At 29.6% G+C, this 15,252-nt stretch overlaps 5 protein-coding genes across 5 annotated transcripts; 3 read left to right on the top strand and 2 right to left on the bottom strand.

Annotated features, from left to right (window-relative positions):
• Positions 1 to 36: 36 nt before the first annotated feature.
• PAA1 (polyamine acetyltransferase) lies at positions 37 to 654 on the bottom strand (the record flags this gene model as incomplete). The annotated part of the gene is made up of 1 exon (XM_064860205.1): positions 37 to 654. One exon carries the CDS (start codon positions 652 to 654, stop codon positions 37 to 39), a length of 618 nt encoding a protein of 205 aa, XP_064712866.1.
• Positions 655 to 1,446: 792 nt separating this feature from the next.
• On the bottom strand, positions 1,447 to 3,051 carry IPT1 (inositolphosphotransferase; the record flags this gene model as incomplete). Its single annotated transcript, XM_064860204.1, has 1 exon — positions 1,447 to 3,051. One exon carries the CDS (start codon positions 3,049 to 3,051, stop codon positions 1,447 to 1,449), a length of 1,605 nt encoding a protein of 534 aa, XP_064712865.1.
• A 4,854-nt stretch (positions 3,052 to 7,905) lies between these two features.
• SNF11 (Snf11p) lies at positions 7,906 to 8,586 on the top strand (the record flags this gene model as incomplete). The annotated part of the gene is made up of 1 exon (XM_064860203.1): positions 7,906 to 8,586. One exon carries the CDS (start codon positions 7,906 to 7,908, stop codon positions 8,584 to 8,586), a length of 681 nt encoding a protein of 226 aa, XP_064712864.1.
• Positions 8,587 to 9,658: 1,072 nt separating this feature from the next.
• On the top strand, positions 9,659 to 11,797 carry TPS2 (trehalose-phosphatase TPS2; the record flags this gene model as incomplete). Its single annotated transcript, XM_064860202.1, has 1 exon — positions 9,659 to 11,797. The coding sequence occupies one exon, from the start codon at positions 9,659 to 9,661 to the stop codon at positions 11,795 to 11,797; it is 2,139 nt and encodes a 712-aa protein (XP_064712863.1).
• Positions 11,798 to 12,884: 1,087 nt separating this feature from the next.
• On the top strand, positions 12,885 to 14,177 carry RAD55 (putative DNA-dependent ATPase RAD55; the record flags this gene model as incomplete). Its single annotated transcript, XM_064860201.1, has 1 exon — positions 12,885 to 14,177. One exon carries the CDS (start codon positions 12,885 to 12,887, stop codon positions 14,175 to 14,177), a length of 1,293 nt encoding a protein of 430 aa, XP_064712862.1.
• Between the last annotated feature and the right edge of the window lie 1,075 nt (positions 14,178 to 15,252).

Below are 15,252 nucleotides of genomic sequence, written 5' to 3'. Positions count from 1 at the left end.
TCTTTTCTTTTCTTTTTTTTTTTTTTGGCTTACTTTTTAACCATCGTACTCTTCTTTAATTAATTCTCTTTCCATATCCAACCATTTATCTTTACCAAAATCTGGATCTTTTATTACGTCTTTGTTTTCACCAACAACATGGAACCCCAATCTTTCATAGAATGGTACCAAATGTTCGTGATTGATAATAACAATCTTCTTACCGATATCTTGGTTGCTCATCTTTTGTATATAATCTGTCATCAACAACGTAGCTAAGTTCTTCTTTTGATAATCTGGATGAATCACTAACGCATGGATACCAATAACGTCACTCGACTCATAATGTTCTCCTATCTCCATCGATTTCAACGTAATGTAATCACTTTCAATCTTTGTTGACATTATATGGCCAATCAATTTTTCATCTTTAAGTTCTTTCGTGATCGAATCAAAATCTCTGACAAATAAACCAGCACATAGTTCGGGACATGTATTTAATCGATACTCAATCTTTTCACGAGATGCACGTTCGTTTGGTGGGAAACACAAAGATTCTAAATCTGTAACTGATTTAAGATCTTCAATAATTAAGGGACGAATATACATATGCAATGGCAATGTACTGTTATTACTACTGTTATTACTACTGTTATTATTATTTGTATTATTCATCGTTTTCTTTTGTGTGTGTGTGTGTTATTATATATCTTTCTCACAAGTTCTTCTGTAGTATACGTGTATGTGTGTGTTTGATGCTATTAATAAACTCAATAATCGGTCGTCTTATTTTGTATTGTCGCGTATAGTTGTCTCGATATACATTTACATATGTATGTGTATATGTGTGTATATTTATGTATATATATATATATTACTTTTTCTTTATTTTGTGTTCTTCCCGTTCTGTTTTTTTTTTTTTGTTTTCTTTTTTCTTTCAGAATTTTTCTTTACTGTTCTTCTCTATAAGAAGCTCTCTAATTGGAAATCCCGAAAATATGTATTTTAAAAGGACTTGGAACAACCAAAACTGCGGGGGGGAAGGCAAACTATGAGTGTTCTTGTACAAACGATTATCACATTAACAGTGATATTAACTTATTAAGAAATTTATTCTAAGAAACAATTGACTATTTGCGGTATACGTGTTCGTCTCAAAGACAAATAAAAGTAAATTAGTTTATTTAATTGGAACAAACGACTTTATAGCTTGTAAGTGCATATATACAGGTAATATCCATATTTTAGTATATTATTTGAAATAATCTCTTATATTGTCTTTGTATTTTTCCTTTTTGGTGTCATATATATATATATATATATATGTATGTATGTATATATGTATGTATGTATGTATGTATATGTGCATGTGTATGTGTATGTACATATATATCCATGTACATGTGCAAATAAATATGAAAACAAATAAATTAATACTGAATTATAAATAGTCTTTTGTCTTCTATTTTATGCCAATGGATCGAAAAACCATTCATATCTCGAACCTTGAAACACCCTCATGCCAAAAGTTCTAGACTCATTCTTGACATCGTCTCTTTCCCCTAATCTAACTTCAATCCATGGTTTCATCACTTTTGGTTGCATGAAAAATATGTTCATAATAATAAACGTGAGCAACGAGTATAACATCCCTACGAACAAATCGAATCTATAATGATGGTCTAAATACATTGTGGTCCACCATTGCAATATGATGTAACCGGAAATTAACATCTTAGCAATGAGACCCTTGTTGAAAATAATAAATCTCCAACTGTTGGCAAATTGTTGGTCAAATTCATATAATTTAACATAATTTAATGGATTCTCGGAGGCTAAGTTATTGACGGATTGTTCTAAATCATGAATCTTTTCATCTATTTGACACTTGCTTATTTCTCTAACTTCATGAGTCGTCTCTTCATCACTACTGAACATTGAAGATGTTTTAGTTAGAGAGAGAGAGGATGTAGAAGAAGATAAAGATGGTACTATTGGGTTTGGTAGTTGGTTTCTAGCATAATCAAATGATTCAGAGAAGGGTGAAGAAGGGGTGGAAGAAGATGGAGAGGAAGACACCGTTGATGATTGTTCATCATCTAATGGCAGTATCTCATTTGAAGACGAAAATCTATTTTTCAAAGAGGAGGCTCTGGTCATAATAAATAGAAAACATTGGAATGCTATAGCGGAATGCAAGGATGGCACTGCACCAAACACAATAGGACTCTGATGGAAACCATTTGTATTTAAGTGGGTCCCCAGATGTTTATCAACTCTAACTAAACCAGCAGCAAAACCTTCTTGTTCATAATTTACATGATCAACATCGTTGATTCCGTATAAATGGGTAAACCATGGTGATGCAGTGGGGAATACTAGATGTGTGAAGATTCCTAACAAATTTTGAATACCTAAGGAAAGACTGAAATACTTGACAACACCTGGAACATGGAATAAATATAAATAAATGGCAGTTAATATAGGGACCGTGATATGTAAGATCACATACGAAGTCCATGCTAAAAGGTCCTTTGTCTTTGAAAAATTGTTTGTTTCTTGTTTAGTGAAAAGATGCAAAATATTTAAGACAGTAAATGAAAGGAACGGTATCAAATATGGGTAAACAATAAGTCTAAGTCTTTTAACGTTGTTGATGTTTTCAAAGTGGAAAATGTGATCATACCAATCAATTAAATTATATTTCAATTTTCTAATATAATACACATAATACCAGACAGATAGTGGAATTAATAACAGACAAATGATTGTAAATGTAGAAGAGGTAAATATGGACAGTATACTTAGATCATTGACATTGTATTGTGCATTTAATTCTTTAAATGTATCTCCAAAAAGGTATGAGTCCATTAAGAAGGCAAACTTTGAGTGGATTGCGGGTCTAATATTTGTTGGAATATATTTAGCATATGAGAACAGATTCAACCAAATAAATATTAATGAAAAGTTGAGGATAAATTCAATTGGTAAAGTAATTATATTTCTTTGATTGAAAGCAGCTTTGACTAATCTGATTATTATAAAATGGCAATATTTTAATACTCGTACCATTGGAAATAATTGTGGTAGTATTAATGAACACTGATGAATATAGATAATATATATTTAGTAGAAGTATTCTCTTTACTCGAAGACTTGTAATATATTTGATAGTGAATATAGATAAATAAGGGAATGAACGAATGTGGGTATATTGGAAATGGAAGCCAGGCTATTGATAGTGAGCTAGCGTGCTAATGCAGAGTTATTTAATAGAAAGAGGAGGGGTGGGCAGTTTTTTAAATGAACGAAGGTTAGCCAGTGACCAATATGTTTAAAAATAATAGATAAATCCTTATGTAATAGTGTTATAAGTGATATGTTTCTGTTGTGATAGTGAATCAGACTATATAATCTTTCAAGAGAAGATAGGATATGTTTATATATATATATATTTCAATAGTTAAGATTAAATAGATATATTTAGCAAAGAAAGAGAGAGAGAGGGGAAAAAAAAGAATGCGGGGATAAGACAACAATAGCACTAAAAAGAAAGATAAACTTTCTAAATCATGTTTCTTGAAAGCTTTGTAGGCTTTTTTTTTACAATAAATAAATATATATATATATATTTATATTTATATTTGATAATAGTATGTATTACAAGGGCTTGAACAATTTCCAAAACAAAAACATCTGGGGATGAGTCCAACAAAATCAAATGCCAAAAAAATTATTCACAATTTGACAAGCCATCCCGATATTTACGTTACCAACAACTGAGGTCGAAAAATGTGGGAGAAATCAGTAAATAAAAAGAAATAGTTTTCGAAGTCCAAAGAAGAGTTAGTGGATTACAATAGTTAGTGAGCTCGAGAGGTGAACTTCCCAATAGCAACCGACTATTTCTATTGTCTTGAATTCAAAGAAAAAGTAAAAGTATCACATTAAAAGAAAGTGGCAACATATTCCTTTTTTGTTGTTTGTTTGTTTTGCTTCTCTAAAGTGTAAACTGTCAAACGAATTTTTCAAAAAGGCAACTAAAAAAATAGATACAACCTTATGTTTGCATGTTTGTATATTTATAAAATAACAAACCCTAATAGAAGAAGTTGGCTTTTTTTTTTCGTTAAAAAGAAAATTTTTTTTCATATTTGTTGGGAGAAGCAGTTCTTTTAAGAATAATTTCCTACATAAGAGGGTAGTAAAAATGATTAAAGTAGAGAAACCCTATTTGATTTGTTTTTAGTTTTCTTACATTTTTCCAACTAACCTATTTTGTTGGGACTCTACTTTGTTTGGTTGTTAAAAATATTGGATTCCGCGGAAACGGAGAAAATTTTTTATTTTTCCGGGTTTAAATTTTTTTATTGTTTATTTTTTCTTTTTATTTCTTTTTTTTTGTCAATCATTACTTTATATCCGCGAAAACATTGATACCCTTTTAATAAACGGGGATTTTTCCTTGATCTTTTCACTGTAAAGAAAAAAAAAAGAAAAGAAAAAAAGAATAGCGAGGCGTTCTTCAAGTTTATTATTTTTTGTTTCAGATGTTCTTTTAAAGAAAGAATTTTAAGTGATAAGAATTTTAGCTGGCAGAGGGAAAATACAACTTTAAAAAAGAGGATATCACAAAATGGTATTTTTTGTTGAATACACCTGACGTTCTTTGAAGTAAGGTAAAATCGATAGTAGAGAGATAAATTCATGTTAATAATTGTCTATTGAAATTTTAGTTTACAATATAATGGATGCCTTGCATTTAGATAAGTTTGCGTTATTGTTATCTTGTATACTACTTAATATATTATGTATTGTATTTAAGAGTTAATGCTATTAGCCATAATAATGTGGAAATAAATTTTGTATGTGGAAGTATCCTCGGGTTCTAGTTCCAATACCCGGACCGATAATTAGAAGGTACTGTCATTGTTGTTAGTTTTTATCTATAAAATATATATGTATTATTATTTGACTGTCATTAAGAAGGTTTAAACTTGAAGTAGTATGTTTATCTTCTTTTCTTTTTTTCTTGTTATTATTATAGTCAGATCGGCTAATATATTTGTTTTTTTCGTTATTAATTGTTGAATGTATGTGTCAGTAACAATTTTCAAGATTTCAGAATTTCTTTGTAACTATTAAGTGATAATGTATATCTAAATAATTTGTTTATTTGGAATAACTTAGATTATGTCGAAAAAAAAAAAGAAGAAGAATTATGATTTATACTTTTTTCTATACTTTTTAATAGTAGACCTTCTTATTTTTAATGAGCACATAATATGTTACAAGGTATCAACTCTCCTCTAGTTTCCATACTTTCATTTAGCATTGGGTTCTTAATTATTTCTTTTTCACATATATTGTTTATGGTAATACAAAAAATATAAAATTTAGGATATATTAGTATTATATGAAAGATATGTTGTGATAATTAAATTTAAGGATAAGGTTAGTTAAATAATAATATTTTAAAGTAAGCTATGTCTTGAAAAGTTAGATAGTTGACATTGGAAACATAAGTAACTTTTTTTTTCAATTATATTCATCGCTTAAACACCAAAATGGTTCTAATCTTTCTAGGTTGACTGAAGTATATTAAAAAAAATTTGTGGATAGAGTTGACACGCTATTAAGAAGTAACAAAGGAATGATAATTTTTATTCTAAGAAAATAATTACTGGATTGTAAGTTGTTGTTAAAATAATAGTCTAACTGTTTGATTAATATAGTCGAGGGGGTACACTTCTCTCCATAGTTTTTTTTTGTTTGGAAATAAGCCCAGATTAATAATTGGTACCTCTTTCCATATTTCAGTTTAAAGATGTGTACAGGAATTTATCTTATGAAATATTTTTATGTTGGAAAAACGATATAAAACAAAAACAAAAAAAAGGTATCCTGGTTTTTGATTGTTACTCAAGTAAACAAATTTTACTGTATGTTTAAATAAAGAGGATATTTAATATGAGTAATATTGCCTAGTATTTTTAAAAAGAGGAAAGATGTCAATTTAGAAAGAAACTTTTTTGGTTGCTCTTTTTGAATATAAAGGATATTAATTATATATGTATATTGAGGATAACTGTTACGGAAAAATGACTTATGAGGTAAATCTTGAAAGGGCAATTAATTAGTAATATTGTGAGATGAAGTGTAAAAAAAATATTTTTTACTGATGTACAAAAAAAAGAACATTAGGGAAAATCATTTTTTGAGAAGCTATATATCTGTGAATTCATGTATATCATACATAATATAAGATGCTTAGCAACCTTATGTGTTATAATAGTCAGAAATTAACATTATTATACAATATATATTGTAAAGAATAACTTTAGATTTATATTTGATCAAGCTATATTATTTTTGAAAGTTTGACTTGTTTATTTTTCATACTAGTTGGATTCTTTTTTTTAGTGTTTTGTTTATTATTTTTCATTTTTATACATAGAAATTATAGAAATTTTCAAGAAAATGAAAAGTTTTTCACTATTGTAAAGGTAAATTTTTCTTAAGAAAAAACTGATGAGATTAAAACAAGTTATGATAATGAGATTTAACATCCTTTAACTTACGTTCCAAGACATAGTATCGTACCCTGCAAAATAATATTTTCCTATTTTAATTTAAAAATTCATATGAAAATGTACTTAAGATATTACTTGTAAGAGGCCCTAATTGGGAATCATGAAATACATAGTCCACAGGTAACATCGAATATCGAGGCGAAAAACGTAGAACAACCAAAACCTTGAGCCCAAGGCTGTGAGTATATTCAAACGAATAATAATCAAATTATAATAGATGGTAAATTATTAAAAAGCTTATTTAGGAGACCTTTGATTATTGAGAGATGGTGTCAGAGGTAATTATCAACATTAACATTCGTATTCTATCTAGTAGGTTTAATCGAAGGAAGAATAACACAAATAACTAGGATTAATCTATTTATTAGTTAGAATCAACCAATTATATAATTTGTAAGTGTTTATATATATAATTAATATCCATATTTTAGTATTCTACTTGTACTAACCCTTACATCACTAAAGCTAGTGATCCTGGTTTGGGTGATAATTTTGTTAACATATTTACTATAATTAAATTTTTTCAATCTTATATATATATTATACAAAAAACAAATATACAAAAATATAAAATAAAATCATATAAGATATTTCAGGATAATTGTAAACAACATCGTCCCATTAGCGTATTTTCCCTATTCTAATGTATAATTTCAATTTTAGTATAAATAAATAAAAATAACTTACTTCTTAATAACTAATTGTTGCAACAGTTTTAACACTACTACGATTAATAATGCTTATTGTTTTATCTTCAAGCACTATAAAATATTTCCAGCAAAAAAAAAAAATTGTACACCATGAGAAAACTTTTTCTGAGAGTTGAATTAAGCTATAAAAGGAGATAAAAAAAGAACCTACTAAGAAGTTTACATAAATTGGTATCACATATATATATATATATATATATGTATGTAATATCATCATAGCGTTATGTATTATTTATATCATGTATAAAACCTAAAACAATTAGAGTTTCAAATTCAAACATACAGATATATTATAGCAACATACACTCTTAATTTAACATTATTGGATGTATATATAGGGTCAGCATGTAGAGTGTTATTTGTTTATAATTCCATTACTATACAAATATCTATCTGTCACTAATATTACCACTCATTAAACTACTTCACTTTTATGTATTCTCAAAGAAAAAAAATTTTTGAAAAAAAAAAAAGAACAAAAAGAGATAAAAAGAGAAGAACTCAATGATTAAGAAGAAATAAAACTGAAACGAAAGCAAATATCCGATATGATATAATGTATTTTAATAACAGTAAGAAGCAGTGGGGAAGAACGAAGATAAGTTAGAGACAGGTTACATAAGATGAGTAATATTCCAATTAATTCCAATAATTATATAAATAATAGTATGGCATCTAATGTAGCGATAGCTCAAGAAACTATCCATAATGCAGTATCGTCGAATCCTAACGTAAACGTAAGCAGTAACAACAACAACAACAACAACAACAACAATAATAATATTACTACTACTATTAGTAATAGCAATAATAGTACTAATACTAATGATAACATCAATATAATCAATAATAGTAACAACTATAATAATCCAACGCCAATAAATTTGAATCCAAATTTCAATATCAATCCTAATATGATAGTAAATCCAAACGAGATAGTGTCAATTGAAGATCAAAAACAATATAAGATCCAATTATTACTCCATATAAATAGTGTACTATTAGCAAGAGTGATACAATTGACTAATATTGCTAACAACAATAACAACAATAATTCAAATAACAATGTACCTGAATCCATACAACGAATAATATCACAAAGTTTAAAAAGAGTGCATGCCAATTTACAGTGTATATCACAAATAAACCAAGGTATATTACGTGCCAAACCAGTTATATTAGATCCACCAGAGATCCTTAACAATAACAACAATAGCAATAGTAATAACCCTTCCAATAATCCACCACAAGATATCTTAATGAAATTATATATACTAATGGGAAGAATATTTGAATTTTGGTAAAACCAACACTTTATTTACCATCATCCCAAGGATTTACAAATAGCAATAAATCGTATATATTTATAAGAATATACAAACATAGAAAGTAAGTTTGTCCAATATATCGAAGTCTATTAATCGGTTAGTAAGCATATGGCAAATCTTACTTGTGTTTTATATCTATGAATAACGATTACGTTATATTCGGGAAAGAGAGTAAAGAGAGTCGAGAAAAAGAGAAAAAGCTTTCAACTAGTAATGTTTTGTAATATTACATAATCTGTCACAGCTCTGCATGTATTCAATATAAGTATATATTTTAATGGCTATGACCCCACTTCAATTAAAACCATCCTGTTCCATCCCCTCTTCCCCCATACGACATATTTCTAATTTTCTTCATTCCGTTTTTCGTTACTCTTTATTCTCAAATATTTTCCACTGTTTATGTTTTTTTTGCTTTTTTTTTTCTTACTACAAAACAAAAAAAGAAAAGGGGCAGAAGTTGGCTCGACGTCGGATTTTTTCTGTTTTTCTTTTTCTTTTTCTTTTTCTTTTTTTTTCCCTTTTTTTGTCGACAACGGAATTAAAAATCAATAGGCGTTCCTTCTTTGTTTTCCTTAACTTAACCCCTGCTGCCTTCTCCTTCTCCCCTCCCCCCCCTATTCGATGTTCTTGCACGCAGATAAACGTTTCTTCAAGAACACAGTAAGGATTCCTCTCTAAACTTAAGGCACTTTTTACTTAATGAATAAAAAGCAAGATTGTTGTATCAGTTGTGTCAATTATCTGGCCCTCCTCATGTGTATGTACATGCTTCAAATTACTTATACCTGACATTCGACAACTTCACGTTGAGGTGCGACAAAGTTAAAAACAAACAGATAAACAAACAAACAAACAAATATTTAAGGAAATAGTTCCAATTATACCCAGGAATATTCTTCGTGTGAACAACTGAGTTTTATAATATTTCGGACACCTACTCCTACAGATATATATATATAGACACACACACACACACATACATATATATATATAAATCTACTGTGCAATTAGAAATACTGTTTTGAATATTCGACTCCCCTGAATTATGTCGGTTACCAAGAAACAAAGAATAATTAATTGTGTTTCGCAACTACCTTATAAAATTCAATTGAATGAAACATCAAATACTTGGAAATTGTTTCCTTTATCTGGCAATAGTGCCCTTTACTCTTCCTTAAACTATTTAAGCCATTCAGATGAGTACGAACAAGTTATAGTTGGCTGGACTGGTGAAATTACAAGAGAAGATAATTTAACTGCTCAGTTGATAAAGCAACAACAACAGCAGCAGCAACAGGAAAGACATGACAAATCGCAGAGCTCAGATAACATAGTTGAAGATACAACTATTACTACAAGCAACAACGATAACCCAACTGGCTCCATCCCATTGGAAGCGGACGAACCATTTTATTTAACACCTAGTCAGATGGACAATTTGAACAATGCTTTAAATTCAAAGGATGAAAAAAATTACAACCCAATTTGGTTATTACGGAAGGATCAAAGTAGATGGAGACAATATGCTGACAAGACCATTTGGCCTACTTTCCATTACATCTTAAACCCATCTGTCATCGAATCAGATTCTAAAGGTAGTGGTGAACAAGAGAATAATTGGTGGTATGACTATGTCAAATTTAATGAAGCCTTTGCAATGAAAATAGGTGAAATATATCAAAAGGGCGATATCATTTGGATCCATGACTACTATTTGATGTTACTACCACAATTATTAAGAATGAAGTTTAGTAATGATAATGTCCTTATTGGTTACTTCCACCATGCTCCATGGCCAAGTTACGAATATTTCCGTTGTTTACCAAGAAGAAAACAAATATTGGATGGTCTTGTTGGTGCTAATAAGATTTGTTTTCAAAATGAGCAATTCTCAAGACATTTTGTATCTTCTTGCAAAAGATTATTGGATTGTACTGCTTCCAAATCGAAAAATTCCAATGGTTTCGACCAATATCAATTGAGCGCATATGGTGGTGATGTCGTTGTCGGATCTTTACCCATTGGTGTAGACAAAAATCAGATATTGAAAGATGCCTTCACTAAAGATATTGACTCCAAAGTTCGTGCTATTCAAGAAGCTTATCAAAATAAAAAAATTATTATTGGTAGGGACCGTCTCGATTCAGTTCGTGGTGTGGTACAGAAATTAAGAGCCTTTGAGACTTTCTTGGCAATGTATCCTGAATGGAGAGATCAAGTAGTATTGATTCAAGTATCCTCGCCAACAACAAATAAAGATTCTCCACAGACCATCAGACTGGAACAACAAGTTAATGATTTAGTCAATTCTATCAATTCCGAATATGGTAGTTTGGATTTCTCTCCTGTACAACATTATTATATGAGAATCCCAAAGGATGTCTATTTATCTTTATTAAGAGTGGCAGATTTATGTGTTATTACAAGTGTAAGAGATGGGATGAATACAACTGCCTTAGAATATGTGACGATTAAGTCTAATAAACAAATGTCTAATCATAAGTGTTATGGAAGTCCTTTGATTCTAAGTGAATTTTCTGGTTCTGCCACCCTTTTGAAAGACGCAATCATTGTAAATCCATGGGATTCTGTAGCAGTAGCTAAATCAATCAATATGGCTCTAAAGATGCCAAGAGATGTTAAAGAGAACTTACAAGCTAAGTTATCCCCTGAAGTCCCTACTATCCAATCATGGACCGATTTATTCTTAAAATCTTTATTAGCATTAAATACCAACAATAGTGATCGTAAAATTACTCCTGCTTTGAACCGTCCTGTCCTTTTACAAAACTATAAAGAAGCCCAACGCCGTCTATTCTTGTTTGATTATGATGGTACTTTAACGCCTATAGTAAAAGATCCAGCTGCTGCTATCCCCACTGCAAAATTATACAATATTATGGAGAAATTAGCAGAGGATCCAAAAAACCAAATTTGGATTATATCGGGCCGCGATCAACAATTCCTTAATAAATGGTGGGGGTCCAAAAATAAAAATGTTGGTTTATCTGCAGAACATGGATGTTTTATCAAAGATGTTAACAGTGAAGACTGGGTCAATTTAACAGAAAAAGTTGATATGTCATGGCAAGAACGAGTCACTAAATGTATGGAAGAAATCACCACCAAGACACCTGGCTCCTTTATTGAAAAAAAAGAAAGTCGCCTTAACTTGGCATTATAGGCGTGCTGTCCCTGAGCAAGGTGAATATAATGCTTCAAAATTAAAGAAAATGTTATTAGCATTCACTAATGACTACGATTTGGAGGTCATGGATGGTAAAGCAAATGTGGAGGTTAGACCTAGATTTGTTAACAAAGGTGAAATCGTTAAGAGATTGGTCTGGCACAAACATGGATCTCCACAAGATTTATTAAATCCGGTCAACGAAAATATCTCAAGAGATGACATGCCTGATTTCATTCTTTGTCTGGGTGATGATTTCACAGATGAAGATATGTTTAGAGAATTGAATGCTATTGAAGCCACATGGGAGACTAAATTCCCGGATGGTAAAAATAAATTGGGTCATTATGGTATATATCCAGTGACTGTTGGTTCTGCTTCAAAACAAACTGTTGCTAAAGCACATTTGACTGATCCAAGCCAAGTTATTGAAACTTTAGCTCTGTTAGTAGGCAAAATATCATTATTCCAGAGTGCTGGTACTGTGGAACTCGATTCTAGAGGTCATGTGAAGGATAGTGAAAGTAGTAAGAAATCACAACTTGCTACTAAGAAATATACATTGAAGAGAGTTGCTTCAGCCAATAGTGTAACCAAAGTTTCTACATAAAAAAGGGCCTTTGAGGTGTAAAGAACCTAACAGTAAAGTTATACTTATAATAACATAATTTATGTCGGCACCTGACATTAAAGTATTTAAAGGAGATGTATAAGTATATTATGTACATACACATATGTATGTCACCACATGTATATAGGTATACGATTATAATCATAAATAAGTAAATGATGAATATATATCCATGATTAATTCAGTGTTGGTCTTCATGTTATGTTATATGTTCATAACGATACCTTAGATTATTGAAAAAAAATTAGAACAAAAAAAAAATAAGGCATCAGAAAACAAAAATTGAAAGAGAGGAACACACACATACATAGACAAAGGCCAAGAAAGAAACAATGTAGAAACTGAAACAAATATTAACAGTAGAACACAAAAATTACAAGCTAGAAGAAAGAAAGAAAGGAAGGAAGGAAAAGCAAAACCAGCTTATACAAAGGATATATGTAGATAAGAGGAATGTCATTAGGTATACCATTATCCCAACTGATTAGTTCCAATGCACGTCCCTTAACTAGTGGTATACCATCATTAGATAAAGCCTTAGATAATGGATTTTACAGAAGGTCCATCTATGAAATATTTGGAGTCCCAGGAATAGGAAAAACCCAATTAGGTAAAAGCCTAGTGAATAATATGTTAAAAAATCAAAAGGATGAAAATATATTATGGATAGATACGAATAAGACAGTCAATATGAGAGACCAACAATGGATATCTGCTACTGATGGTGAAGATGATGTGTGTGGAAATATTTTCCATGTCAGGATACGAAAATTGAGTGAACTTATATTTTATTTACAAAAACTGTTAAATAATGAGAACAATTTAAAATATTCACTTATCATAATTGATGGATTTTCTCAGTTGTTAGTGAACCACTTAAACATAATTTTAAATCATGGTGTTGATCAAAGACAATTACACGATATCAAATGTAAAAGACTGATAGTGATATTAACCCTATTAACCAAATATGCTCATTTAAACAATTCTATAATAGTATTAATAGATGATTGCATGAACACATCATATCAATGGGAAAATAATGAAATATACAGTGGTATATATAACGAGGATAATTTAGATATATTAAGTAATGGAAACAATTTTTTTGTATCAGATAAGCAAAGCTTATTAAAACGTAAAAATGTACAAAGCCTGAAGAGTTCGTTAATTGCAAACTGTGCAATGGGTAACAAAGATAATAGTTGGGAAATATATTTTAAAGCTAGAATTGGATTATATTGGAATTGGACAGTTGAAAACGATAATTTTCAAGATGTATTAAATAAAAAGAATATTAAAGACAGACCTAGTAGATGTATAACTGCTATAATAAGCACAAATACTGATCAAAACAAGAAGAGATATAAAACTCAGTCCACTTCATTCAGAGGTATATCATTAACTTCTTCAACCTCCACTATTTCCTCTTCTTCTTTTTCCTCATTGCCAACAAATTCAAACATTTTCCATTCGACTTTAAGTGAGTCTCAATTAAATGAAGATATCGAAAACGGACCTATTAAATTTTATTACTCAAACGAGCAAAAAAAGTTTCTAATGGTATCAAATTCTACTGCCAGTAATAGTAATAATAGTAATAATAATAATAATAATAGTGATTACCCAAACAAACGTCAAATGATTAACAAAAGATTATCACAAGTAACAACAGCGACAAAGATTACAATGGAATCTTTAAATATTCCTGAATTAGAGGAAACAATATATGATAGCCAGGGATAAGATTTCCCTAGTAGAATTATAACTATCACGTTTAAATTCATAAAAGGGCAAAGGTAAATTTCATCAAAGGATATTGTTGTTGCTGTTTTTCTTATCAAAATAATTTTGAAGAGAGATAAGGGGGAGAGCGGGAACAAAGAGAGAGAAGGAAAAAAAAAGGAATATTTCTACAGAAAGAAATATGGAGGTTTGATACTGTGTAATATTAATTGTTGTTGTGGATCTCAACTTTCTTCCACTTTGTTGTTGATTATTGAAAGTGCCATAAATCCTAACAAGAATCTTCTATGAATACTATTTTTTCTTCACAGAATTGCTATACACAACATATATAACAATGAAGGTTGCAAATAATTCTTGTTCCCCTTTCAATATAGACTTTTATGGTTACTACACAAATACTGAGACATTCTAGCACTTCCATAATATTCTCTCCCTTACGATGACATAGAAGAACACATTTGTCACCCATATTATTATTTAATTATACTTTTGTTTTAATGGTTATGAAATTTGCTTCTTTTTATTTTTGCAGAATAATAAGAATAATAAGAATAATAATCATGATATTATTAGTAATCATATATTCAATTTTTTGTTTTTTAAAAGGTTACAGTAGTCCTTGATTTTTTTGTTATTGCTGCTACAGAACAAAAAAAAAAGACGTGTTAATGACAAAACAAAACACAAATAATATTAAGGGGCTTATGTAATTTAAAGACAAACACATATGTTCTACATAATGTATTACATTAGTTAGAAAAATGAAATAAATAGAGATGTATGTATCTTTTATTTTTTATTTTCTATTTTTGGTGTTAAAAACTATTCTTATTTTGAATTTACTCTTTTTGGAAAACAAATCTGTAGAAGTGGAAGAAGGAAAGAAGGAAAAATAAATTTGACACTTTTACAACAAAGAAAAAAAGAAAAAAAAACAACAACAACAAATTTAGACCCTTCTCCACAATATCCGAATTTTTCTTCTTTTGTAAACAATAAAAGGTTACTGTGCCTATGTACACTCAAATATAGGCTTCAATAATAAACAAAATCCCCCTCTGTAAAAGAAAGA

Source organism: Arxiozyma heterogenica, assembly GCF_036370985.1.
Source record: "Arxiozyma heterogenica strain weizmannii chromosome Unknown scaffold_30, whole genome shotgun sequence".
Taxonomy (NCBI): domain Eukaryota; kingdom Fungi; phylum Ascomycota; class Saccharomycetes; order Saccharomycetales; family Saccharomycetaceae; genus Arxiozyma; species Arxiozyma heterogenica.
This window is presented reverse-complemented; position numbering and strand designations above follow the sequence as displayed.